Source organism: Leuciscus leuciscus (genome assembly GCF_965113295.1).
Source record: "Leuciscus leuciscus genome assembly, chromosome: 21".
NCBI classification, from domain to species: Eukaryota; Metazoa; Chordata; class Actinopteri; order Cypriniformes; family Leuciscidae; genus Leuciscus; species Leuciscus leuciscus.
The window spans coordinates 35,200,995-35,227,146 of NC_138745.1; the positions used below are offsets into that span (position 1 = coordinate 35,200,995).

General features: G+C 42.3%; 2 protein-coding genes across 6 annotated transcripts in view; both read right to left on the bottom strand.

Moving 5' to 3' along the window:
* Positions 1-26,152, bottom strand: part of LOC309485166 (uncharacterized protein) — a 198,682-nt gene that overhangs the window by 51,701 nt on the left and 120,829 nt on the right. For all 4 annotated transcript variants that reach the window (XM_082151835.1, XM_082151832.1, XM_082151833.1 and 1 more), the window contains 8 exons: positions 18,950-19,360; positions 18,093-18,479; positions 17,938-18,009; positions 17,285-17,677; positions 16,757-17,158; positions 16,573-16,662; positions 15,455-15,835; positions 15,295-15,378 (listed from right to left, as the gene is read on the bottom strand). In XM_082151835.1, the coding sequence (XP_082007961.1) occupies positions 15,295-15,378; positions 15,455-15,835; positions 16,573-16,662; positions 16,757-17,158; positions 17,285-17,677; positions 17,938-18,009; positions 18,093-18,479; positions 18,950-19,360 (2,220 nt within the window). The remainder of the gene's footprint in view (positions 1-15,294; positions 15,379-15,454; positions 15,836-16,572; positions 16,663-16,756; positions 17,159-17,284; positions 17,678-17,937; positions 18,010-18,092; positions 18,480-18,949; positions 19,361-26,152) is intronic.
* Positions 7,270-26,152, bottom strand: part of LOC309485169 (alpha-tectorin-like) — a 163,378-nt gene continuing 144,495 nt past the window's right edge. For both annotated transcript variants that reach the window (XM_082151843.1, XM_082151844.1), the window contains 2 exons: positions 7,893-7,995; positions 7,270-7,753 (listed from right to left, as the gene is read on the bottom strand). In XM_082151843.1, coding sequence (XP_082007969.1) covers positions 7,644-7,753; positions 7,893-7,995 — 213 coding nt within the window. In that variant the 3' untranslated portion in view covers positions 7,270-7,643. The remainder of the gene's footprint in view (positions 7,754-7,892; positions 7,996-26,152) is intronic.

The window sequence follows — 26,152 nt, forward strand, 5'->3', positions numbered from 1 at the left end:
ACCAGGATCATCCCCCATACAGTGGTGTTTCAGTATTTTCCTGTTGGAAAGCACTCACACACCACTGTATGTCTCTGTCAGGAATGCATTACTCACTTTAGAGTCATCTTTGAATAAATGATGTCATGTATTTTTCTGAATTGGTTTTTAATCATTTACTTCTGTAATTGGCATGATACATTTTTACCTGACAAATAAATGTTACATCTTGATTTATTCAGAAGTTTCAGAAGTCATTAATTTTAGTAGATTAAAAGTGCAGTCTGGTGTTTCCGCAAATCTTTGTCCAGGATAGATCAAACTGAAAGCACTATGAATGGAGCATGGGCACATCTTAGGAAGACCTTCCGATTTCTGACTATTCCCTGACTTAGAATGTTGTACGCTGCAAATATTATAAAAAATTACACCTATGGGTCTGCAGTGAACGGCTGCATAGGGTAAAATACTTGCACTGCACCCTCTGACTATTTCAAGACTGGCTAGTTTGTGATCGTGAGCGCACATTCGCAACGTGACGTCTCAAAGTGACACTAGGTCCGTAATGAACGAATATTTGAAATTATGAGATGCCCAGAATATTCAAAGATCTAAATGAATTCATAATCAATATTTATGATTATTTTCTAATCAGAAACACAATCTAAATTTGATTATCATTTGAAATTGGAGTCAGATTACGCATAGAGCTAAAGTAATACTAAAACTAAATTCCAATAAATTAAGTGAACTTCACTGGAGCGCTGAAAAGACATACACGCATTATACCTTCGCCAGGCCGTTGGATTCCGTCGTTGGGCCAATGGGTGGTCCTTACACTGGCATTTCAGAGGTGGTTAAATGTAACGTGTGGAAAATGTTGTCTTTTATGCACAGACAAACTACACCCTGCACATGTGGCTACTGATAAAAATAATGCTCTGAAAATTACCATAGGCCTTGGCTTGTGCTGGAGGAGCTGAGAGTAGGTCGCCGTCTGAAAAAGGAGTGCCTTGCCAGCAGAACACGAGCACACCGTCTCATACAGCTGCACTGGGGAGGAGTCTTCGAGGACAATCTAGGAAGAAAACAGAAGAAAAAGTTACTACTCACGCATAACAAACCTTAATCCTAGCAAGTGCAGTATAATGTGATGTGAACTATATCCTACTCTCAAGTTGTGAGGTCTCTCCTTTTTCTTCAGGGACCTGTGGCACATAGCTCGCACACTGACTCTCCCTGTGCCTGACACTTTGTTTGACACTGAGTTAGGGATAACATCACATTGATTATCATTTAAGTGATGCATCAAGACCGTTTAGGAATAATTACAAGGCACAATCACTCAAAAGTGATATGGCAAGATTGCTCCAACATGGTGTTAAAGGATAGGCACTTACAGCTAAGCACATCACAGGCAAAATGGCTTTTTAATGTTTTTTTTTTTTACAGAATAGCCCCGTTTACATGACACCTTCTCACTTTTAACCCAATGGGGTCCGATCAAACATCCATTTCTTAACCCGATTGATAGTGTAACGATCACCAGCTGGAGTGCCCTTGAGAGCCACCAGAGGGCACTCCACATAAGACTCTCCTATTCACTCACAAACTACAGTTCCCATAACTCACTGCCTGGACTCATCACTTATCACTGATCACATTCACCTGTACCTCATTCACTGATTGCATTCACCTGTCTCATCCTGTTAGTCTGTCTATTTATACCATGTTCATTCATTCACTCACTGCGAAGTCTTGTTGTACTGTTAGTCTGCATTTCCGAGCAGTTTCCCTGGTTTCTTGTCTGGTTTTTGAATATCTCGCCCTGGTCCCTGGATTACTCTCTTGCCTCTGGTCCCTGCCTGTTTTGTTAGTTTGTTTCTTTATTTGTTTGTTTGGACTGCCTACCTGTGTTTTGACCTTTTGCCTGTACTTTGGATTACGCCTTTGGATTACCCCTTCAATAAAAGCTGCACTTGGATCTTAACCTTCGTGTCTCGGAGCAGTTCGTGACAGAAGACTTCGCCACTTCAGATCCAGCAGCCGAGAAAGAACCGAGACCCACCATGGACCCACTAATCAGTCTCTTCCGCCTCAGCCAAGGTAACCGATCCATTGAGGAATATGTTGACGAATTTTGTGAGCTCTGCCATGGGGTAGACTTGGACGATGCAGTCTTAAAGGATAGGTTCCGATATGGGCTTGAGGACATGTTAAATTATCTCATGCCTGACAACACCCCTCAATGGACTTTAGGTCAATATATTGAATTCGCCTTGAGGATAAGCGGCTCATCCTCTTCTGTGGGCCCTGTGGATGAGGGTTCCCATGAACTTACCATACCCGTTGAACCAGAATTCTGCTATACCTCCCCGTACTCTCGTTATGTCTTAGCAGAGCCCTGTCGCTTCTCAGCAGATCTTCCAGAGCCCCGTCACTTCTCAGCAGATCTTCCAGAGCCCCGTCACTTCTCAGCAGATCTTCCAGAGCCCCGTCACTTCTCAGCAGATCTTCCAGAGCCCCATTACGTCTCAGCAGATCGTCCAGAGCCCCGTCACGTCTCAGCAGACCGCCCAGAGCCTCGTTACGTCTTAGCAGAATTCCCCGAGCCCTCTACTGTTGAGGGGGCGTTTCCAGAGACTGTTCCCGTCACGCCAGCCATCAAGCTAGTCACCGGATCGGTCTATTATCGTCCAGGACTGGTATCCAGTGTGGCCGATTCCCCGCTGAGGTCAGTACGTGTTGCCATAAGGGCCATCGGGCAGGAGTCTCGTCCCGCTGAGACTATCCTGCATAAATCATGTTTCACCGAGACCTTCCTGCCTGAGTATCTTCCTGCCGAGCCTGCACTTCACGCCAGTCCAGCCGAGCCTGCACTTCACGCCAGTCCAGTCGAGCCTGCACTTCACGCCAGTCCAGAGCTGTGTTCACCGCTGGTCCTGCCCAGCACAAAGCCTTCACCGCTGGTCCTGCCCAGCACAAAGCCTTCACCGCTGGTCCTGCCCAGCACAAAGCCTTCACCGCTGGTCCTGCCCAGCACAAAGCCTTCACCGCTGGTCCTGCCCAGCTCAGAGCCCTCTTTGCCGCTGGTCCTGCCCAGCTCAGAGCCCTCCTTGCCGCTGGTCCTGCCCCCCAGCTCAGAGCCCTCCTTGCCGCTGGTCCTGCCCAGCTCAGAGCCCTCTTCGCCGCTGGTCCTGCCCAGCTCAGAGCCCTCTTCGCCGCTGGTCCTGCCCAGCTCAGAGCCCTCTTCGCCGCTGGTCCTGCCCAGCTCAGAGCCCTCTTCGCCGCTGGTCCTGCCCAGCTCAGAGCCCTCTTCGCCGCTGGTCCTGCCCAGCTCAGAGCCCTCTTCGCCGCTGGCCCTGTCCAGTTCAAAGTCCTCTTCGCCGCTGGTCCTACCCAGTTCAAAGCCCTCGCTGCCGCTGGTCCCGTCAAGCTCAGAGCGCACTGATCCTGAGCCAGAGCTTCACGTCAGTCCTGCCGAGCCAGAGCTTCACGTCAGTCCTGCCGAGCCAGAGCTTCACGTCAGTCCTGCCGAGCCAGAGCCAGAGCTTCACGTCAGTCCTGCCGACCCAGAGCCAGAGCTTCACGTCAGTCCTGCCGACCCAGAGCCAGAGCTTCACGTCAGTCCTGCCGAGCCAGAGCCAGAGCTTCACGTCACGTCCGCCCGTCCAGAGTCTCGTCCCGCCGAGACTGAATCTGTTCCTGAGCCTGATACTGATCCTGAGCCTGAATCTGTTCTTCTTCCTCTTTCCACGCCTGTGTCTTCGGACAAGATGGCCGACTCCACGCCTGTGTCTTCGGACAAGATGGCCGACTCCACGCCTGTGTCTTCGGACAAGATGGCCGACTCCACGCCTGTGTCTTCGGACAAGATGGCCGACTCCACGCCTGTGTCTTCGGACAAGATGGCCACCACCGAGCCAGTGTCTCAGGACAAGATGGTCTCCACCGAGCCAGTGTCTCAGGACAAGATGGTCTCCAACGAGCAAGTGTCTTCGGACAAGATGGCCGCCGCTGAGCCGGTGTCTGTCCCTGAGCCGGTGTCTGTTCCTGTTCCTGAACCAATGTCTGTTCCTGTGCCATGGTCACCTCCCTGGCCTCCTGAAGGGTCGTCGCCTCCCAAATGGTCGTCTCCACCCTGGCCGCCCGAGGGGTCTTCACCACAGTGGCTGCCCGAAGGGTCGTCGCCTCCTGAAGGGTCGTCGCCTCCCAAGTGGTCGTCTCCACCCTGGCCGCCCGAGGGGTCTTCACCGCCGTGGCTGCCCGAAGGGTCGTCGCCTCCCAAGTGGTCGTCTCCACCCTGGCCGCCCGAGGGGTCTTCACCGCCGTGGCTGCCCGAAGGGTCTTCGCCCTGGTCGCCTGCACAGCCTGCTCCGCCCTGGTCGCCTGCACAGCCTGCTCCGCCCTGGTCGCCTCCACAGCCTGCTCCGCCCTGGTCGCCTCCACAGCCTGCTCCGCCCTGGTCGCCTGCACAGCCTGCTCCGCCCTGGTCACCTGCACAGCCTGATCCGCCCTGGCCTCCCATCCTGCTGCAGTATCCAGGTCCTCTGCCGCTCCACGGGCCTGGCCCTCCATCCCGCCCCCGGGTCCGCCTCCGCTCCACCTCCCTCCTGGACAGTTTAGGAGCGTCTGGAATCCGCTCCTTAAAGGGGGGGCTATGTAACGATCACCAGCTGGAGTGCCCTTGAGAGCCACCAGAGGGCACTCCACATAAGACTCTCCTATTCACTCACAAACTACAGTTCCCATAACTCACTGCCTGGACTCATCACTTATCACTGATCACATTCACCTGTACCTCATTCACTGATTGCATTCACCTGTCTCATCCTGTTAGTCTGTCTATTTATACCATGTTCATTCATTCACTCACTGCGAAGTCTTGTTGTACTGTTAGTCTGCATTTCCGAGCATTTTCCCTGGTTTCTTGTCTGGTTTTTGAATATCTCGCCCTGGTCCCTGGATTACTCTCTTGCCTCTGGTCCCTGCCTGTTTTGTTAGTTTGTTTCTTTATTTGTTTGTTTGGACTGCCTACCTGTGTTTTGACCTTTTGCCTGTACTTTGGATTACGCCTTTGGATTACCCCTTCAATAAAAGCTGCACTTGGATCTTAACCTTCGTGTCTCGGAGCAGTTCGTGACAGATAGAGGTAGTGTGTGTATGTACACATCTATTTGATACGATATTCCAATCAAGCGGGAAATTAGTTACGTTAGGATCTTGTGAACGGATTGATTTTCAATCGGACTAAAAAGAGGTGTAAATGTAAACGAAAGTGACAGGGTAAAACTATCTACTATAATCATGTGAGATATGGCCAAAGAGGAAAACCTGTAATTCCCATAGATGATTTATTTAGCTTAGGTAACTTAACATCAAGCTACTGCTAGCCCGCCCTAGTTCTAGTCAGCGGTAGTCTACCAACTCTGCTGTCACCGTGAAGATATGAAGTACCTTCATAGTTGTCGATGAATTGTGAAATGTACATTTTGAACCCCTTCTCTTTTACTCCTGGGAGCAGATGAAAAGGAGTTAGTAATCCGGTGCAAGTCACTGATGGTAAACTTAGGTAGATCTTGCTGGCTTCTCGTATAAAACAACGCCATTTTCAGGAATGAGGCGAGCGGAAGTGGGATGGCTTACCGGAATCAAACCGGATGTCGGCAAAATTCTATTAATGCAACTAGTGAATAGTTTTAAACTTCAACAGAGTACCCGCCTTCAAGGAAGTTAACGCTTATCAATGGAGAGTGGCCAGACTCTCTGTGCAAATGAGATGTACGAGAGTCTGGTAGGACCAGGCCAGGCTTTTGCTGCCCTGTGACGTAATAAGTCTTCTCTTTTTAGATCTTGTCATTTTCTGGCTATGGTTTCAATAAAAGCAGTTTTTGTGATAACAAGGAAGTTTTGAGTTTTGAAACTTGGGCTACAGGGTATTGTTTATAGTATAATAAACTCTCAACTGTCAAAAGATCAAGGAAAATTTGAATTCTCAGTTCATGCCCCCTTTAATCAGGAGATTCTGTACTCTTTCCAAAGTTGTGTAATAGCGTATATCAGTGAAAACACGGAAAGCTGTAAATTTCCGTCAGTGGTGGGAAAAGAGTTAATAATATAATCTACCTAGTAGTCTGCTTCAGAACTGCAGTTGACTTGTTTATTTATTTATTTTATTTTTTGTATATTGTATTTCTGTCAACAGATCCTCTTAAATATGACACAATGCACCTTTTAAGGCACTGTGGAATTAAATATTAAATAAGCAAGCTTATTGCATTCAATATAGTCCGGCATGCATGGCCTATACTAAATCAGCATGGCTGACTATATGCAATGCAATAAGCTTGCTTATTTAATATTTATTTCCACAGTGCTTTTAAAGGTGCATTGTGTAATATTTAGGATCTGTTGACAGAAATGTAATATCATACACGTAACTATGTTTTCAGTGGTGTATAAAGACCATAATGAACCGTTATGTTTTTATTACCTTAGAATGAGCCATTTCTATCTACATACACCGCGGGTCCCCTTATATTGAAATAGCCATTTTGCGCTGACATTAGCCAGTAGCCCTTAATAGACAAACTACTTCAGAGCGCGTTTCGTTACTATGTTGTTCTTTGTGCAAAGAAGCTAGCTAAAGTCAGTGAATAAAACACTGACACAATGATGAACGAGTAGCAATAACATATTTTGTTACTGAATAATTAAGTAAGCATAATTTCTTAATTAATCTTTGTAAAGATACATCATTGCTTAACTGGCTACTCTCTGCTGTCTCAGACGACGACATCACTTCCTGTCTCCACCGTAACTTCTGTTGGTTTTCAATTCGCAACATCACCACAGTGCACCTTTAAGTGAAGTACAGGTTAAGTAAATGCTATGTAGACCTAATATAGTGCATTTAGGAAAAAATCCTATCTAAAGTTATTTTTTTGGTAAGTTGTTTGAATTTGTAATAAAACTGACCGAATTTGTAGGCCGAGACTTTGTTTCCTATCAAAAGTAACAGAAGCACAAGTCCTATTTTTCTTCGGTTTGTGTTTATTTACTGTTCTAACTTAATTTTAAGTATGTAGGCTACATGTATTTTCCTATATTTTAAGCAAAACACACACAGAGATATGATAATGTTAATACATTTTTTTCAAATATTAGACCTTTAAATCCATGTCCTTAGAAGCAGTCGAAGTTCAGGACACCCTTCAGAAAAACAAGACGGCCTAATACTATCATAAAATCACACAGGGACCGGACAGTTTCACATAATCACAGTCTGGATGAGGATTTAAAAAAAAATATTTTTATTTAGGAAGAAAGCATTTTTTCCCCTCATAATACACAGTTACTAGCTGAAAGCATTTGTCGCAGTAAATATATAGAGTATTTAAAATATATTTTAAGTATTTTAAGTACAATTGAAAATAAAGAAAGAAACAATCAAATTAATTCTTATTTGACCATACTAGACAGAGAAAGTTATCATCATAAACTTAAGGGTCCTCATTATTATTAGGTGCAAATACAAGTCAAAGCAGAACAATTTATAAGTTCAATGCCAATTGTTCCTAATCCAATGTACAGTGTACAAATCAGATATGACAAACAACATTTTTTGAAATGTATAATCAAAGAATTCAAAGGTAATTGTATGTCTAAACATACAACAAAGTGTAGGCACTAAGGAGTGAAACCATCAAAATGATCAAGGAACCACACAGGCCTGGTGCCCTGGACACTTGCACTTTTTCTGGGATCAGTATGTCTGAAGGGGGACAAGACATGGTTCAGTGCATGGTAAAGTTGCAAAAAATAAATAAATATGGATTAAATCTTACAGAAATTTGACATAAGTAAAAAAAAAAAGAAAATTAAGCATTAAGGTTATTAAATGTAATGTTTACCTGAGCTCCGTTCAGACCAAACCAGAGGACCCAGGGATATGGAAGCGCTGTCATGGAAGTCGAGAGACCTGCCCTCTCTCCGGTGGTGTCCAGAAGAACAGTTCTAAAGATTGAAAATGGATAACCAGAATGTGATGAGATTTTTATAGTCTTCAACAGTGTCTTACTGCATACGCACAGATTACTTCACTCTAGATGGCGATATAATATGGAAGCAGATTAGTCTCAAATATAATTCACGCAAAAAACATGATTCACAAATGCGTAGACAATTTCACATGCATGAAACCTAATTCACGTGCACACAAAAAAAATCCACGTGCGTGAAAAAAATATATATTCACAAAAAGCAATTCACATGCGCAAAATAAAATTATATACTCATAAAATACATTTCACAAATGCAAAACACAATTTGTAGATATACAACTGTGCACAAAAACCTTTGAATGTTTAAAATGTACGAGTGTATTCTTGCATTTGAATGTGCAAATCGTCATTCACGTACGAATCGCCTTAGATATGTGTGTGTGTGTGTTTTTGAGACTTTCCTGGCAGCATAACACTCGTAACACAGAGCAGTCGTACTCTTTAGCCAATCAGATTTAAGCTTATCAATCGACCAATCAGTATCACGTGAGGGCGGGCCTACCTACATGTTACGTCATCAGCTTTCGACCAGTTCATGACTGAGCAGAGGTAAGTGCAGTTAATCGTTCATTTCTGTGTTAACTGAAGTTAATAAAGTTTGAGATCAGTTGAAGCAATAGTTTATGAACTATTAACTGATGTAAGCAAGTGTTGTTGTAATCAGATGTCCCATATCGTGTCAAAAATGAAGAAGAATGATGCTTGTTTTGTTGTATGAAGGTACAGACAGCTCTCACAGTACAGCTACAATCACGCTAATGATTGCAAAACAATCATCTATGGTCAATACCCATCGAGATTGTTCTTTAAATAGTGAATAGACCTATTTTAATGAGCACCCAGTGTTTTTGCCATTTGTGTATGATGTTAAATTATTATTAACACTTGTTTCCCTGCATTTTATCAGGATTACTCACCTTTGGTGTGACATCTGGATAGCAGTCACGAACATCTTAATTCATGTTGTTTCTTAATTCTCTTTTATACTTTATTTTTTATTTTTATTTATGTCTTAATTGGTAACAGTTTATTAAAACGTTTCATTAGTTAACATGAACTAATAATGAACTGCACGTGAACAGCCTTTATTATTTTTTATTAATGTTAACATTTACTAATACTTCATTAAAATCTTGTTAACATTAGTAAATGCACTGTAAACTAACAATGAACAGCTGTATTTTTAACTAACGTTAATAAAGATTAACAAACACAGCAACAAATGTATTGCTCATGGTTATTTAATACATGAACTAATGTTAACTAAGTTATTGTACCTTATTGTAGAGTGTTAGCAATATATTCAACATGCATTTCCTTATGTTTTGTGCTGTATTGTCATCGCAAGGTTTTTAAATAAGGTTTTTTATGTCATCTTAAGGTCTCAGGACAATATTGTGAAGCATTCATTTTACTTTGCCTATAGTAAAATAGACAAATCTGATTTTATGCTGATGAGACAAAGGTACTTATCATAGAGAGGCAATTAAGATTATGCGACTAAGATTACTCAGTAAACTCTATTCAAATACCATCACTTAATTCCCCACGTCCTCTGTCTGCAACTCTTGTACTATAGGGTTTTAGTACTTTAAATATCAGGACAAAATCTTATATGTCCTAACAGAGAGGTCTACTGATGACCGGACTGAACACAATTCATTTTTTAACTTTTCACTTGATGTATTGCACTTATATTTATATACTCTAAAAGCAAAGTACACTCTGACTGGATCTCACAACTCCTGAAGAGACGTATATTTCTCTGTACTGAATATTGTGCTTCACAGTTTAGACTGTCAGTTCATGATCTTCCTATGTAACAGGAACATTAATCATGATCAAGTCATTTTATATATTTTATTCCCAAAGGATTCAGAAACTTTCAAATTAATAAAACGTGTACATCAAATTGAACTATGTCTGAATCTTTTAATTCTTACAAGAACATTTAATAATGCATGCATAGCAAGGCTTTATTCCTAAAGTGTGTACATATAGTCCGCAGGAGACAAATTAATACAGTAACAATGCATCACTTTCAACCACTTGTTGAAACAACTGTCAAAATGGATGGCTTGCAACATGACTGTTTTCAAAGAATTACAGTAGAAATAGTAAGATCACAGTACTGGTTGTCTGCAACTTCATACATCATCTGTCTTGGAAATCTGAAACAATAAAACTACATAATATATGCAGATCAAAACATGTCTCCTATATATGCACGTCATTACATACATTATCATAGGTTGAATGTGTGGTGGACAGGACATGAAAATCCATCAATACTAAAAATAAATGTTTATATTCACATGTGGACTAAACAGCAGTTAATAAACTATTGCTTCAACTGATCTCAAACTTTATTAACTTCAGTTAACACAGAAATGAACGATTAACTGCACTTACCTCTGCTCAGCCATGAACTGGTCGAAAGCTGATGACGTAACATGTAGGTAGGCCCGCCCTCACGTGATACTGATTGGTCGATTGATAAGCTTAAATCTGATTGGCTAAAGAGTACGACTGCTCTGTGTTACGAGTGTTATGCTGCCAGGAAAGTCTCAAAAACACACACACACATATCTAAGGCGATTCGTACGTGAATGACGATTTGCACATTCAAATGCAAGGATACACTCGTACATTTTAAACATTCAAAGGTTTTTGTGCACAGTTGTATATCTACGAATTGTGTTTTGCATTTGTGAAATGTATTTTATGAGTATATAATTTTATTTTGCGCATGTGAATTGCTTTTTGTGAATATATATTTTTTTTCACGCACGTGGATTTTTTTTGTGTGCACGTGAATTAGGTTTCATGCATGTGAAATTGTCTACGCATTTGTGAATCATGTTTTTTGTGTGAATTATATTTGAGACTAATCTGCTTCCATAATATAATGCCAAAAACAGATTTTCAGTCTTCTGAAGGAACCAGAACAATCTGACACACAATTAGTGCACACTAAACTCACCATTGAGCAGCGATTGCTTGACAGAAGGCAAAGGTGAACAGCACAGTGCAGGTAAAGCCTAGTGGAGTTTGCAGTGAAGATAAACATCCTGAAGGAGAAACGGCTGGATGTCGAGACGCCGTTCTGCAGCAGCTCCACTGTGTTGTCATTTGGATTGGGACACCTGAGAATATCAATAATGACAAATTATTTCTTTTTGAAACAGTCAATACAGAGTGATCTCCCTTAATTATCACATGTTTGTATTCCTAGAGGTAATATGATTATTATTTATTCAGTAAAAATGTTACAATGAGTAAAGGCTAAGCTTAAAATAATTTTTAAAAATCCCTGCTTTACTCTGAAAGGATGAGATCCCAGCGGAGGCTGTAATCAGGATCATTCACAGGTGTAGCCCAACACGTGTCCATCACCAGGGCAAACTGGCGGCTGTCAACCCCCTCAACACGAACTTCCACATGCATCTCCTGGTCGAGCTCTGCATCCACACGACCAGTGAAGGGCCGGGTAAACTCATCATCCTCATATGGAATCATCCGGACCTGATATCTGCCTTCACCAGCGGGAAGAGTCTTGTTCACCATGCTGATGAAATAATGGATAGATCTGTGTTAAAACTATTATGTTTATGGATAAAATTATGTAAAATAGATATGCTTGGTTTTGAGAATATAACCATATATTTACTTTTTAAATACATTTATTTTTCTGCTAAAATGATTAGTTCACCTAAAAAGATTTGGAATATAGTTAAGGAGTTATATGGACCTTTTTTTTTTTTCTTTTTTTTTTTCTTTCTTAAGCTTGAAATTCCCCATGGGGATTAACTGCATTGAAAGATATGACCAGAAAAATGTGTGTGTTCCTTGGAACAAATATTAACAAAAAAATTCTGTTTTTGGTGAACTACCCCTTTTAAAAAATAGTGCTGTTTCACTCCCACCTCTCCAGTGGGTTGATTTCCGTATTCATGGAAAGTGTTTGTGATTGAGGATAAGCACAGCTGAAAGAAAGCTTCAGGATTTTCTCTCTGCTGATGATTAGACCTTCTGACCTCGGTGTCCCCAGAATAAAGTTATCATAGATGAAGTGGGTGCCGTTAGCCTGTGGACAACAAAGAAAACATTTGTATATATATATATATATATATATATATATAAAGCCAAAAGGTTTCATCAGTCAAGTAAAATGATGATGTGTTACGTATTAATGGTGGAGAAGTTCCAGTTTCTTTTGTGGCATGGTGTTGTGTATCCTTCCCCTTTGAATCTCTTTGTGACTTTAAGAAGTCTGTAGGGAGGTCTGTTTGGGACCTTCCTTTGGTTGTTACAGATTGATTATTCAGTATCCTTACAGACCTCCCTACATACTTCTCAAAGTTTCATAGAGATTCCCCAAGAGGACAAACTATTCTGGTTATATCAGACACTACAAATGTTTAGATTGTGTATTGAATAGATTATACATATTTAAACCTACCACAAGATTTGTACCACAGATGTGTTCATCATCATCAAAATGGAATTCCACTCTGCCATTCCGGACCGTTCCTTTGCAGCTGGGATCATTGAGGTGTAAGACATCAGCTGGAAAACCAGCCTCAAAGAGCTGACAGCGAGACACAGATATGGAGCCAGAGCTGCTTTCACAGGTTTCTGAGAACTCTGAGTTTAAAACAAAAGAGGCAAAAGATTGTCAGAATTATTAAAAAAGAAAAAAGTAACAAATTACAGATTTTTTTTTTTTTTTTAATGGTACTAACCAAAAGAGTCAGGTTGTGGTCTGGGTTGGTCATTGTTACATAAACAGCCATGAACACCATTTTTCTTCCCACACCATTCATGCTCAGAGCAGCTGAGTTCAGAACAGCGATCTCTCACATCTAAGAGGAAAAGCACAGATAGATGAAATACAACACAAAGACATTGAGTCATGTTAAGGGACAGAGCTTAACATTCTGGTCGAATGGTCCGCCGAATCGGAATGTTACCGGAATGATAGCGATTATGTTGTTAATTCTGAGGCGAATTAAATGGATTTCTTCACTGGATCTCCAGAGTCTTGATATCCTAGTAGCAGTGTCGTGTGATCAAGTTCGGGGCGCTGCTCCATAGACATAATATAGAGATAGACGCCCCATTGGCCACTGGGCGTTGAGAAATGCGGCCGCCATCTTAAACCGGTGATACTCATAGTTTCATTGCGTGGCAGCAGTTAAGATGCCGAGCACTGAACAGCATATGCTCAAATCGACGGACCATCGCAAATAGGGCTCGGGGGATTACTTTTCACAAGTAAGATTTAACATTACCGTACTATTGGCTGTATTTTGTGAATAGAATATTACCAGAGAGTTGAGAAGGAGCAAGGATCACTGTACTGAAATCGGTTTACTGACCCGGCTATGAACTGAGACTTGATAAGTCATATTCCATAACCAGGGGCGCCGCTAAGGGGGGGGGGGAGTTAGGACAATTCTAAGGGCCCAGGCACTTTTGGGGGCCCCAGAGATCGATTTTATTAACGGAATGGGTGCGGTTGGGGGCCCAACCTCATATTCTTTCATAGGGCCCAAAATTGATGGTGGCACCCCTGTCCATAACACTGACTTAGATAAGCCTACAACTGACACAAGAATGCTTTTGTAGAAATAAAACAAATATTACTGGTATAACATTGGCCAGCGAAATTTACACAAGTGGCACAGACTGTATTATCAGTGTTGGGCAGTCACTATTTAGTAGTAGTAACTTAGTATTTTGGTGGTAGCTTCACTATTTCCTGTGAGTGAGTGTGTGTGTGTTGGGACTCGGGAGGGGGGCTGCTATGTCAAGGGCTGGGAGGTGATGGATGCAGAAGTACGTGGTAGTACAGTGTGTGTGTGTGTGTGTGTGTGTGTGTGTGTGTGTGTGTGTGTGTGTGTGTGTGTGTGTGTGTGTGTGTGTGTGTGTGTGTGTGTGTGTGTGTGTGTGTGTGAGACAGAGAGAGAAACACAAAAAGTTTCAAGTAGACTCTAATATAATATAATAATAGTATATTGTTTCTTCAACTTATTAAACTATCTGACTTTACTGACACTATCTGTTTCTGCTTCTCTATCATATTTATAGTGTGTGATTTGCAAAATACCTATCATAGCCTACATCACATATCATAAGGTGACCAGACGCCCCCGGTTTCAGGGAACAGTCCCCGCTTTTAGTTGCTTGTCCCTGGCTAAATAGAGAAAAAAACTACCTCTGTCCCCGTTTTGTTTTTGAAGACACAACATTAGGTTTTTCAATCAGATTGATAGTCAAAATGTCCCTGTTTTCCCCCTTTTCAGTGATTATGCTCCCAGTTTTGATCTTGGACGTCTGGTCACTTTATATATCAGAATTCTATTACTGTTAAGCCCACTGTGAATATTAAAATACGGCGAACCATGTGTCCTGTATCATAGCTACATGTATGACCTTTGCAGAAAAAAAAAAAAAAGTGTGAAAATCAGTTCGGTATGATTAATTAAACGCGCTGACAGCTCATTGCACCTGCCAAACAGATTACACTGAATGGAGCGGATGACCGGTCTAAGATGGCGGCCCCACGGTCGATAGGGCGTCTATCTCTATATTATGTCTATGTGCTGCTCTGTCTATTAGATCAAATTTTGTAATTTTGAAAATTCAATAAAAAAATGTACAATAAAAAAAAAAAATACTCTGTCTATTTGTGGTCCGAACTAATAAACGGTCCGTGAAGCATAAATGAGTAGCGTATTTTCGTTCCGCTTTCATTTTGTAAATAAATATTTGGTTCCCCGGCAGGAAAAATGGTCGCAGTCTGGAGCCCTGTTTATACAGCAAAATTTCCACTGATTGTTTAATAGAAATAGTTTGCACAAAGCGTCATGGGGCTTAGGAAAAAGGTGGATAGCCTACCTGTTATCTTCAGTAATTCTCAAAAAAACAAACAAACAAACAAAAAAAACCTATTGAAAATGTATTAGTAATGTCATAGACATCTTTCAATTTAATTTACCACATCATAAGATTTGTATTCTAGTTAAATACATATGATACAGCATAGCAGCAGTATATCAGCATGGCTATGATTACCTTTGACCTCGTGCCTATGGCTGAATCATCCTTAATATAGCTAATATTTAATAGCCTATATGGTTTTATAAATTCTTTTAAATTCTTTACATGCATCACAAACACAACATGGATCTGATTTGCTTATGCCAAACAATTATCCTCCAGACTGTAACATAATACATTATATTACCAGTCGTAGTGTCCATGGTTGTAGTTTCATATGTGGTTGTCTCTGGCATGACAGTAGTAGTGGTAGTGTTTATTCTGCTTGAATCTGAAATAAATGATAAATATTACATAAATAGCAATTATGTCTTACATAAACAAAGGGCACATGTAAATATATTTACCTGCACAATATGCCAAACTGCAGGTAGTCGGGCTCACAAACTCATAGACATAATAATCTCCTGGACAGGCTTTGACTTTAATGGGATTGGATTGTAAATAGCAGCAGTTATTGCTCCAGTGACCGCAGACATCTCGAGTGACCACTCCATCCTCAACTGTTGGATGTCCTCCGTTCAGCCACAGTGGAGCATAAGTGCCACAACTATACTCATCAACACATGTGTCTGGCATCTGAACGCTCTGACCCTGAATGAAGAGACGGTACCAGCCGTTCCAGCTGACCGAAGCGTCACACATTATTTGAGAGGAATGTTGATTGTTGGTGGCTCTCCATGAATCATCCAGAACATTGTAGTTGTAGCAGGGGTCAACAGGGGGAGCTGTTGTCATGGAAATATTAAAAATATACATTTTGCTGAATGAATAAATGGATGATGTGATACATTTTTATTTTTGTAGTAGTTGAGCTATGAACACATTGTCTCCAGAACGATCTTTACTTAAGCTCCCTGTTTCATTTGTGTTTTAAATTCAAAGCTTAAGACAATTTTTTGTGAGCTTTCAGAAATGAAGATTTATCCTAAAATGAAGATTCTGTCATCATAAACTCGCACTCAAGTTGTTCCCAACCTCTATGAATTTCTTTCTTCTGCTGAACAGAAAAGAAGATATTTTGAAGAATGTTTGTTAACAAACAGTTTTGGGTCACCATTGAAAAATACAATGGAAATCAATTGTGCCCCTCAACTGTTTGGTTACAAGTATTTCTTCTATTGTGTTCAGCAGATAAACATACAGGTTTGGAACAACTTTAGGGTTTTGGGGTTAAAAAAATAAGTTTAGTGTTACAAAATGTGTTTGAGAAACGCTGGTGGTTTAGTTTTCACTATTTACAACACTCATTTGTGTATTAAGTATTACTTCTTGTTAATGTGTTTTTTTATTTTTTTTATTATATTTTTCTGTAGAAATTATAATGCATTTGCTTAATGTGATAATCAGGAACATTTTAATGTTCAATAATGATTCAACAATTCAATAATCCATGTTTCAGAAAAAATGCATGTCCAAAAAGATGCTCAAGAGAGTTTATTAAGGAAGCAACACAATACTTTACCAGTGGTTGTGATTGGTGGAGTCATGGATTCTATAGATGGGATCGTCTCTGTTGTTGTAGACGCTGATGAGATGGACTGGTTTGAGGCATCTGGTATTAGGAACATTTTATATCAACATCAATAATTTTCAAACAAAATCCAGAAAAACATTAAAGAATGAGGATTGGATAAGTAAATGGTCACCTGTACAGTAAGCACCACAAAATATTGGCTTGACAAACTCATAAACATAGTAATTTCCTGGACAGGCTTTGACTCTTATAGGGTGGGATGTGTAAGTACAGCAGCCACTCCATGAGGAGACACAGACCTGACGGGTGACCACTCCATCTTCCAGCTGTGGGTGAGGGCCGCTGAGCGACAGTGGGTAATAAGTGCCACACATGCCTTGATTTACACATGATTCTGGCATCTGAGTATTTTCACCATTGTAGAACATCCTGTACCAGCCATTCCACTCCACATTATAATCACACATACTATAGTAGTAATAGTTATTATAGTAAAAGTTGTCTGTGGCTCTCCAAGGCTCATCCAGACTGGTATAGTTGTAACAGGGGTCGACACTTGGGGTGGAGAAAGGTACTATTAAGGAAAAAGGAGAAAGAGAGCATTATATATTGAAGATTAAATATATTCAGGATGATAATATGAATTCAAACCAATACAATTCATGATAAGCACATCACATATACAGATGAACTAATGTACCTGCACAATATACAGGATCTGGGATTGAAAGAGTTGGTCTGGTAAATTTGTAGACATAATAATTTCCAGGACAAGCTTTGACTTGGATCGGGTCGGATCTGTAGCGACTGCACTGATCATTACGGGAGCCGTAAACTTCACGAGTAACAACTCCATCTTCTAGCCGAGGATGAGAGCCATTAAGCCACAGAGAACTAAAACTTCCACATGACATGTAATAAAAACACCACTCAGGCATCTGAGCACTTGATCCATTAATGAAGAGTCGATACCAGCCATCCCATTCTACACGAGTGTCATCATGATCAGATATGTATCCATAACTAGACCAGTAATTGTGTGTGCTTCTCCAGTAGTTGTCGAGTATGTTGTAGTTATTACACGAGTCATAATCTGTTACTGAGAGATGATGAGACCAACACAAGCAAGTTATATTTCAACAAGAAACTTCACAAGAGCAAATCTGAACCAGTCAAACACTGTAATAATCATGAGATTCATAAACCATTCATACACAATGCGACTGTGTAATAGTAAAAATGTTAATGCATAAACATTTCCATTTAAACTGAAATGCAAATCTTTCATTAAAAAAATTTGATTATTTTGAATAACACTCATGTATTCGTTCATATATATTATTTACAACTTACTCGAGGTGATGCTGGATCCCGTGGTTATATCTGGACTTATAGTGGAAACCGCCTGTGAAATAGTGTTGACATCTAAAAAGAAGAAAATTTGTGTCATGCAGAAATCATTTACAAAAAGGTTTGAAATACTTAAATAAATGAGGAAACCACAGTACCTGTACAGTATCCTGAACACCAGAATTGTGGATTCACAAGTTCATAGACATAGTAATTGCCTGGACACGCTTTCACTCTGATGGGTTTTGTCTTGTAATCACAGCAGCCTCCCCAATAACCCCCACAGACCTCCCTGGTCACCACTCCATCCTCTATCTGAGGGTGAGGATCATTGAGCCACAGATTATAGTATGTGTTACAGGTGTATGAACTAACACAGGTCTCTGGCATCCGGATGTCCATTCCATAGTAGAAAAGCCGGTACCAGCCATTCCAGGAGAAACGTTCATCACAAATGTTATCTCCACTTTCATTGTTGGCTCTCCAGGGACGATCCAGAGACTCATAGTTGTAGCAGGGATCACTGCTGATGCTTTGGAAAGCAACTGTCATGGAGTTTGCAAAATAATTAATTGTATATATATATACTAACTTGCAATTATATTCTAACTATATTCTAGCAATTATATTCTAACAAGTAGTGTACTTTCAAGCTCAAAGTGAGGCAAGTCTACAGTAGCTGACAGAAGCCTGCAGAACAAGGCAGAGCAACAGGGGCTACATATAAACAAATATATGAAAATAAGCTTTATTCTGAGACAAAAACTTGACTGCAGATAGGCACAAGAGGACTCTAGAGTAATATTATGATACGTTCATATACAGTATACATATAAATTAATGAACAAATGGCATAACGCGTAATTTGAGTGCACACCACTGATTATAACTAGTTAAAACATGATTATTTTCATAAAACAAAAAATATGTTAAATTATCTATATAGAGTATTTACTCATTATAGTGAAATAAAAAATCATAACAAAAATCCCAGAGACAAGGGATAAAATTGTACCTGCACAGTACATCGGCCCTGGAGCTGATATGATGGGTTTGACCAATTCATAGACGTAATAATCTCCTGGACAGGCTTTGACTCGGATGGATGTGGAATTGTAGGCGCCGCACTCACGGGAATACCCTCCCCACCACCATGCATTAGTTCCCACGACTTCACGGGTCTCCACTCCATCCTCAAGTGTTGGATGAGAACCGTTGAGATACAGTCCAGTGTAACCACCACATCCCACATTACTCACACACCACTCAGACATCTGGGCACTTTCTCCATTCAGATACAGCCGATACCAGCCACTCCATTCAACAAGAGTGTCATCATATCCAGAGTACTGATATAGGCTTTGCCGTATGTCTCTCCAGGATTCATCAAGAGTGTTATAATTATAGCATGGATCAGTTGTAGGTTCTGAGAGAATAAAGAAAAAAGACTCATTCACTCATTCGCTGAGGTGTCAAACACAAGTGTACAGGTAAACATCTAACATCTGTGTCTGTCTGAAAGAGAAGATATTGGGATGGTAAACTGAAAATGGATTTTAGATAAACTGACTCAACCTACAACAAGTGTATCATTTATACCCTTCTCTCACTAATTAAAAAAGAGCTACCACCTTGATCATAATTGAGTGTTAAGGAACTGTATATTTATTTTCACCCACTTGAATAACAATGTTAAACTTAGTGTTGGAACTTGGATGACAAATGTGAGATTCAAAGATTTAAATACAATTATTTTCCCATTGAAACAAAATATACAAAAGTGGAACAACATTCAAGATCATCCTCAGATAATTACAGATTGTGATGCTGTACTGTATGAAAAAATTTAAATAAAACTTAAAATAAGCAAATGCATATATAACAGTACAAATGTAAAGGAAAAATAAGGGTTTGCAAAATCATATAATTCACGCTTTTCCCCATTCAGACCACAAACTACTGCAATTTCCTTAATTCATTTCCTCAATTTTTTGTATATTTCCAATAAATTTGTAATATATGAATTTCCCTCTTAAATTTCTCATTGACACCCATATATTTTATACAACATGTAAAGCCTCCCATTGATATTTTCCAGAAATTGTTCTAGAATATCCCTGAATTGGAAAACACTTTTTTATTCCCACTATATTATACAAAATATTTGATTGAGATTAATTATGCCAACACTGTTTGGTCACACTTTATTTTAAGGTGCCTGTGTTACAGTGTAATTATGCATTTAATTACTGAGTAATAATAATTACCTATATGTACTTACTATAGGGTTAGGATTAGGATTAGGGTTTGGTTTAAGGTTAGTTGCATGTAATTATACATCATTTATAGTTATTACTACAGTAACTACATGTAACGTGTAACAAGGACACTGTAAAATAAAGTGTAACCCACTGTTTTTCTACAGGAGGCATTTCATTTCTAAAAGCAATACATTGTATTACAAGTACTATGTGTAAAAGTCAGTCTGGATAAAAATATCTGCTTTAAGCTTCAAATGCATAATCTATTTGTAAGTTAAAACAATACGTCCTTTTATCCCTTTGAAACAATGAAATACACAGTAGCTTATTAAAAATTGTGTTTTAATATTAGTGCACACTCATAAATAATGTCATTTTCTTAAAAATTTTAAATACATGGTATGCTGTCAGGTCTACTATAATATCCCGTGTTACTGTTTAAATCTGGTGTTACTGTTCTGCTGTCTATCATTGATCATCCCACCTGTTACTCCGCCCATTTTATCTGTTCATCATTACCTCTGATTATCTCATTATCTACAAGCATAGCATATATCCACCTTTCTCCTATCGAGTCTACTGCGTTTTAGATTGTGGGAGCCACTTCAGGTTCGGGGAAGTTCAAAAAGACTGAAACACATTATAAGGTTGAGCTACGAATAATATTTATCTGTCAATTTGACTGAATGAGCTGTAAAATTTTCTTCATGTTCTATTTTCAGACATCAGGAGAGTAACGTAAGGCTTGGTATTTTAATGTGACGTGGTATTGTGACACTGTCACACATGACACATGTTTTAACCACTCTATATATTATGATGATTATATGTATATTAGAGTGTGTCTTAGTATATGTTGTCTTAGTCATTTTTGTCCATTTTATTCCTCTTATCTGTTTTAATTTGTGTAAACCATACTGGGTCTGCCTGTCATGTGACCGTCAAAGATTTCGCTGAAAGATTCGCCGAGGTACAGAAAGCGTCACAGGCTATGAAGCACTTCCTGCCGAAGCGCTCCAGTTCTGCAGCAGGCCGTGCGAAACCGTCTGCTCAGAGCTCACAGCCCCAGCCTCCGCCCACCGCCGCCACTTCGCAGCGCCGACAGGCCCGAAGCGCGAGACCGCGCTCTCGCTCATCTGGCCCCCGCCCCGCGTGGGCCGCGGCCCAGGATTGCGGTAAAGCTCGAGGCCCCGAAGTCGTCCTAGCACGCCTAGGGAAACGACGGTGTTCAAGTCCCGCTGCGGCCGGACTTCCACCAAAACTCATCGCTCGTTCAGTTCCAAGAAATGTGACTGTCCCAGTGTATTTTGCAGTCAACAAGCCGGTTCCACTGCCCGCTTGCCTGCACACAAATGCCGTTTTTACGGCTACCCAGATAAATCCCATAAAGAGTGTTTTTTCTGGTGTCCCGGCCACGGCCGATGGTGTTATGAGTGTAGACAAAATGCCCACTGCCCAGTGCCCATTCCTACACACAAGCACAGCCCGTCACACAGGGCTCGCGCACATAAAATCAAACCAGTTCGATTGCGCATTAAACGTAGCAGATGTGCCCACTGCCCAGTGCCCACAATCACTACGTCCTGCATGTCTCGAGGTTTCTGTAAAAACGAAACCAACGTGCATTCGCTCTGCTCAGGCGGACAATGCTCTCGGTGTGGTAAATGTGCCCGCTGTTATCAGCACGCCCTCTGCCTCGAATGTCATAAGCGCGACGCTTGTGTTACAGCACACCGAAGCCCCTCTGTCGCTGAGCGACCAGAGCGCGCTTCGCATTCAACCCCTAGCCATTCATGCAGAGGCATGGGCGAGGCTACCCGGGGTTTCGAAGTGGGTGCTAGACATTATAAAAAGAGGCTATTCGCTACAGTTTCACCAGCGCCCTCGTCGCTATGCGACGCGCGTCGATACCATGGTAAAAACAGAAGTAGCACACCTACTTCGAGCCCAAATTTTGAAACTATTGAGCAAAGGGGCCATAGAGCCGTTATCTCTAGCTCAGAGCGAAGGAGGGCTATACAGCAGATACTTCCTGGTACCGAAAAAAGACGGGGGTCTCAGACCCATACTAGATCTAAGGCAACTGAACAGAGTGCTTGCAAAGCGACAGTTCAGAATGCTCACGACCAGAAAAATCCTCGCGCAGATTCGCCGAGGAGATTGGTTTGTGTCAATAGATCTGAAAGACGCGTATTTTCAAATACAGATAGCGTCAAGTCACAGGCGATATTTGAGATTCGCCTTCGAGGGCCAGGCATATCAGTACACAGTCCTACCGTTCGGCTTGTCCCTAGCACCCCGTACATTTACGATGTGCATGGACGCAGCGCTCGCACCCCTCAGGCTACAGGGCATGCGAGTATTGAACTACTTGGACGATTGGCTGATTCTAGCTCAATCTCACTCGATGCTCATAGAGCACAGGACCATTTTACTCGATCACCTCGAGAATCTGGGTCTCAGAGTCAATTGGGCGAAGAGTTCCCTGTCCCCCAGACAGATAATATCTTTTCTGGGCACAGAACTGAACTCGCTGTCTATGATAGCGCGACTGTCACCACAGCGCATGCTAGACATTCAGGGCGCAGTGAGCTCTTTCCGCTGCGGCGCATCTGTCCCGCTCAAGAAATTTCAGAGGTTGCTAGGTCTCATGGCCTCAGCATCATCAGTTCTTCAGCTGGGCTTGCTTCGCATGCGCCCGCTACAGTTCTGTCTGAAAGCGCGAGTGCCGCGCCGAGCGTGGGCTTCCGGTCTGCTTCGTCTCAAGGTCAATCAGAAATGCATCGCAGCTCTGAAACCTTGGAAAGCAAACGACTGGTACCAATCAGGTGTAAGCCTGGGGACTTCCTCGAGTGTGAAGGTGGTGTCTACGGACGCATCCACCTCGGGATGGGGAGCGCTGCTCGAGGGCAGACCGTTCTTCGGCCAATGGTCAGAACGGGAGAAGCTTCTGCACATAAACTGCCTCGAAATGCTGGCAGTAGACAACGCGCTGACGCGTTTTTGTCCCCAAATACGAGGACACCACGTCCTGGTCCGTTCGGACAACATGTCAGTGGTGTCCTACATAAATCGCCTGGGCGGCCTCAGGTCCCGAAACCTGCACAGGCTGACAGAACGCCTCCCGGTGTGGGCTCAGCGCAACCTGCTCTCGCTGAGAGCAGCGCATGTGCCAGGGCTCCTAAACGTAGGACCGGACAGACTGTCCAGGAACAATGTTCCGACAGGCGAGTGGTCTCTACACCCACAGACAGTCCAGCTGCTGTGGAAGAAATTCGGCAGAGCGGAAGTAGACCTGTTCGCGTCTCAAGAAAACGCTCACTGTCTGGAATTTTTCTCCAAGAGCAGGGACGCGCTGGCTCATGTATGGCCCCGCCGCCCGCTCTATGCCTTTCCTCCCGTCTCTCTCCTGCCTCAGGTGATAGAGCGGATCAGGGAAGAAGGATGCTCAGTGCTACTCGTAGCGCCGTTCTGGAAAAACCAACCCTGGTTCCCAGTTCTGATGCAGTTAACGAGCACTGCCCCATGGCCAGTGCCAGTGAGGAGGGACCTCCTCTCTCAGGCCAAGGGCTCGATTTGGCATCCTCGCCCAGAGCTGTGGTCCCTTCATATTTGGTACCCGCTGACCTCCCAAGCGGAGTGTTAAACACGATCACGCAGGCTAGAGCTCCGTCTATGCGACGTCTCTATTCCTCGAAATGGTCAGTGTTCCCCAGCTGGTGCACAGCTCGTGGCGTGTCGCCCCCAGACTGTGGGGTGACGGAGGTTCTCTCCTTCCTACAAGAGCTGTTGGACAAGGGCAGGTCCCCTTCCACGCTCAAAGTTTATGTGGCGGCCATAGCAGCGTTCTCAAAAACAACGCTTGGTCAGTCAATAGGAAGGAACGATTTAGTCAGCCGCTTCCTTAGAGGAGCTAAGAGACTGAATCCTCCCAGTACTGGAGGCCATGAAAGGTGACCCATTCGAGCCTTTACAGACAATTGATCTTAAACACCTGTCTTTCAAGACAGTGTTTCTTCTGGCTCTCGCTTCGGTGAAGCGCATAGGGGACTTACACGCGCTCTCAGTAAGCGCGACGTGCATGGAGTTTGGGCCTAATGACTCAAGAGTTATACTCAAACCTAAGCACGGTTATGTTCCAAAATCCCTCAACACACCGTTTAGGGCGCAGGTCATTTCCCTGTCAGCCCTACCGGTCTCTGACGAGGAAGGAGACGCGAGCTTCCTTTGTCCAGTCAGGGCATTAAGAGCTTATGTGTCTCGCACATCTGTCTTCAGACAGACGGAGCAGCTCTTCGTTTCGTTCAGCAGACGTTCCAAGGGACTAGCCGCGTCGAAACAGAGCCTATCCAGATGGATAGATGACGCCATTGCGTGCAAGGGCATGCAGTGCCTGTTGGTTGTCAGAGCGCACTCCACGAGAAGCATGGCTTCGTCGTGGGCCTGGTCAAGTGGGATTGCCTTGCAAGATATATGTATGGCGGCAGGCTGGGCCTCCCCGTCTACATTTATAAGGTTTTATAACCTAGAGGTTCCCGCCTTACAGGCCAGGCTGTTGTCGGTCTAAATATACCAGTACTGTCTGTTCTGATGCTATCGGTTCAGAATACTGTGTCTGCTGAGCACTGCTGATCGACCGCAAAATGTTTATGGGCAAATAAATAAGACCCACAATTTTCCATCAGCTCAGGCCGTACTCCGCCCTGTCTGTATGATGTAATTTGCATCTAAGGGACGCTGCTATATGTGGAAGAGCGCGGCTCCGCCCCTCCCTCTTCCCGGACTCCCTGTGAGTTCCCCTGGTGATTATGCACTATATGAACCCTTGGGTCTTTGGTGTCAGATCCCAGCACGCACGGCGTTTTACATTGGGTCCCCTAGCGTAAGATACTTACGCAGTACGAGAGACCTCTCGTAAGAGAACGTACTCGGTTACTAACGTAACCTCGGTTCTCTCTAGAAGAGGGAACGAGTACTGCGTATCTTGCCGTGCATGCACACGCTCTGGTTAGCTTCGGCGATGAAAAACCAGATATCAGCTGCCTGCGAGCTGTATTTATAGGCCTAAGCCACGCCCGTTTCGGCAGGACGTGACGCAGTGGGCGCGAAGCACCCTCATTGGGTCTGACGTCACGCTAGGCCTCCCTCGATAGGCTGCTGCAGTTGCCGCAGAACAGCCAATAGGCACACGAGCCGTCTTGCCTATGTCTGTATGCTGCCGCAACGCGTTTTACAATAATACAAAATTAAGGATAATTTTTTGGCTTCAATATCTCGCGGAAAAGGGATTTTCCCCTAGCGTAAGATACTTACGCAGTACTCGTTCCCTCTTCTAGAGAGAACCGAGGTTACGTTAGTAACCGAGTACGTTTGTAAATGTGGCAGGATTAGTTAAGTGAGTGACAGTCCTGGCGTCCTATCAGGAAAGAGTATCTTTTTAAAGATATCTATCAATGTAAGCAAATATCATTTGGGAACTACACGTCTTTCGAATATCTGGGTATTGTATTAAAAGGTGCTCCACGCATTTTACTCATCATTATTTACAGGCCTCCAAAATACTCTCCAGCCTTTGCTGAGGAATTTACAGAACTGTTATCAACAATTACCTCAGAGTTTGACTGTTTTGCCATTGCTGGAGATTTTAACATTCACATAGATAATGCAGAAAACAATATGGCAAAAGAAATCAAAACTGTTTTAAAAACTTTTGATCTGACTCAGCATGTACATGGACCCACACACAATCATGGACACACTCTAGATTTACTTATCAGTAAGGGTCTAAACATCTCATCGATTGTTATTAAGGATGTAGCACTGTCTGATCATTTCTGTATTTTCTTTGATATATTGATCTCTCCTGCCACTGAAGCTAGATCTGAGTCTGTCAAGAAGAGATGCTTAAATGAGAACACTAGTGTACTATTTATGAAGGCTATATCCTTAACACCAAG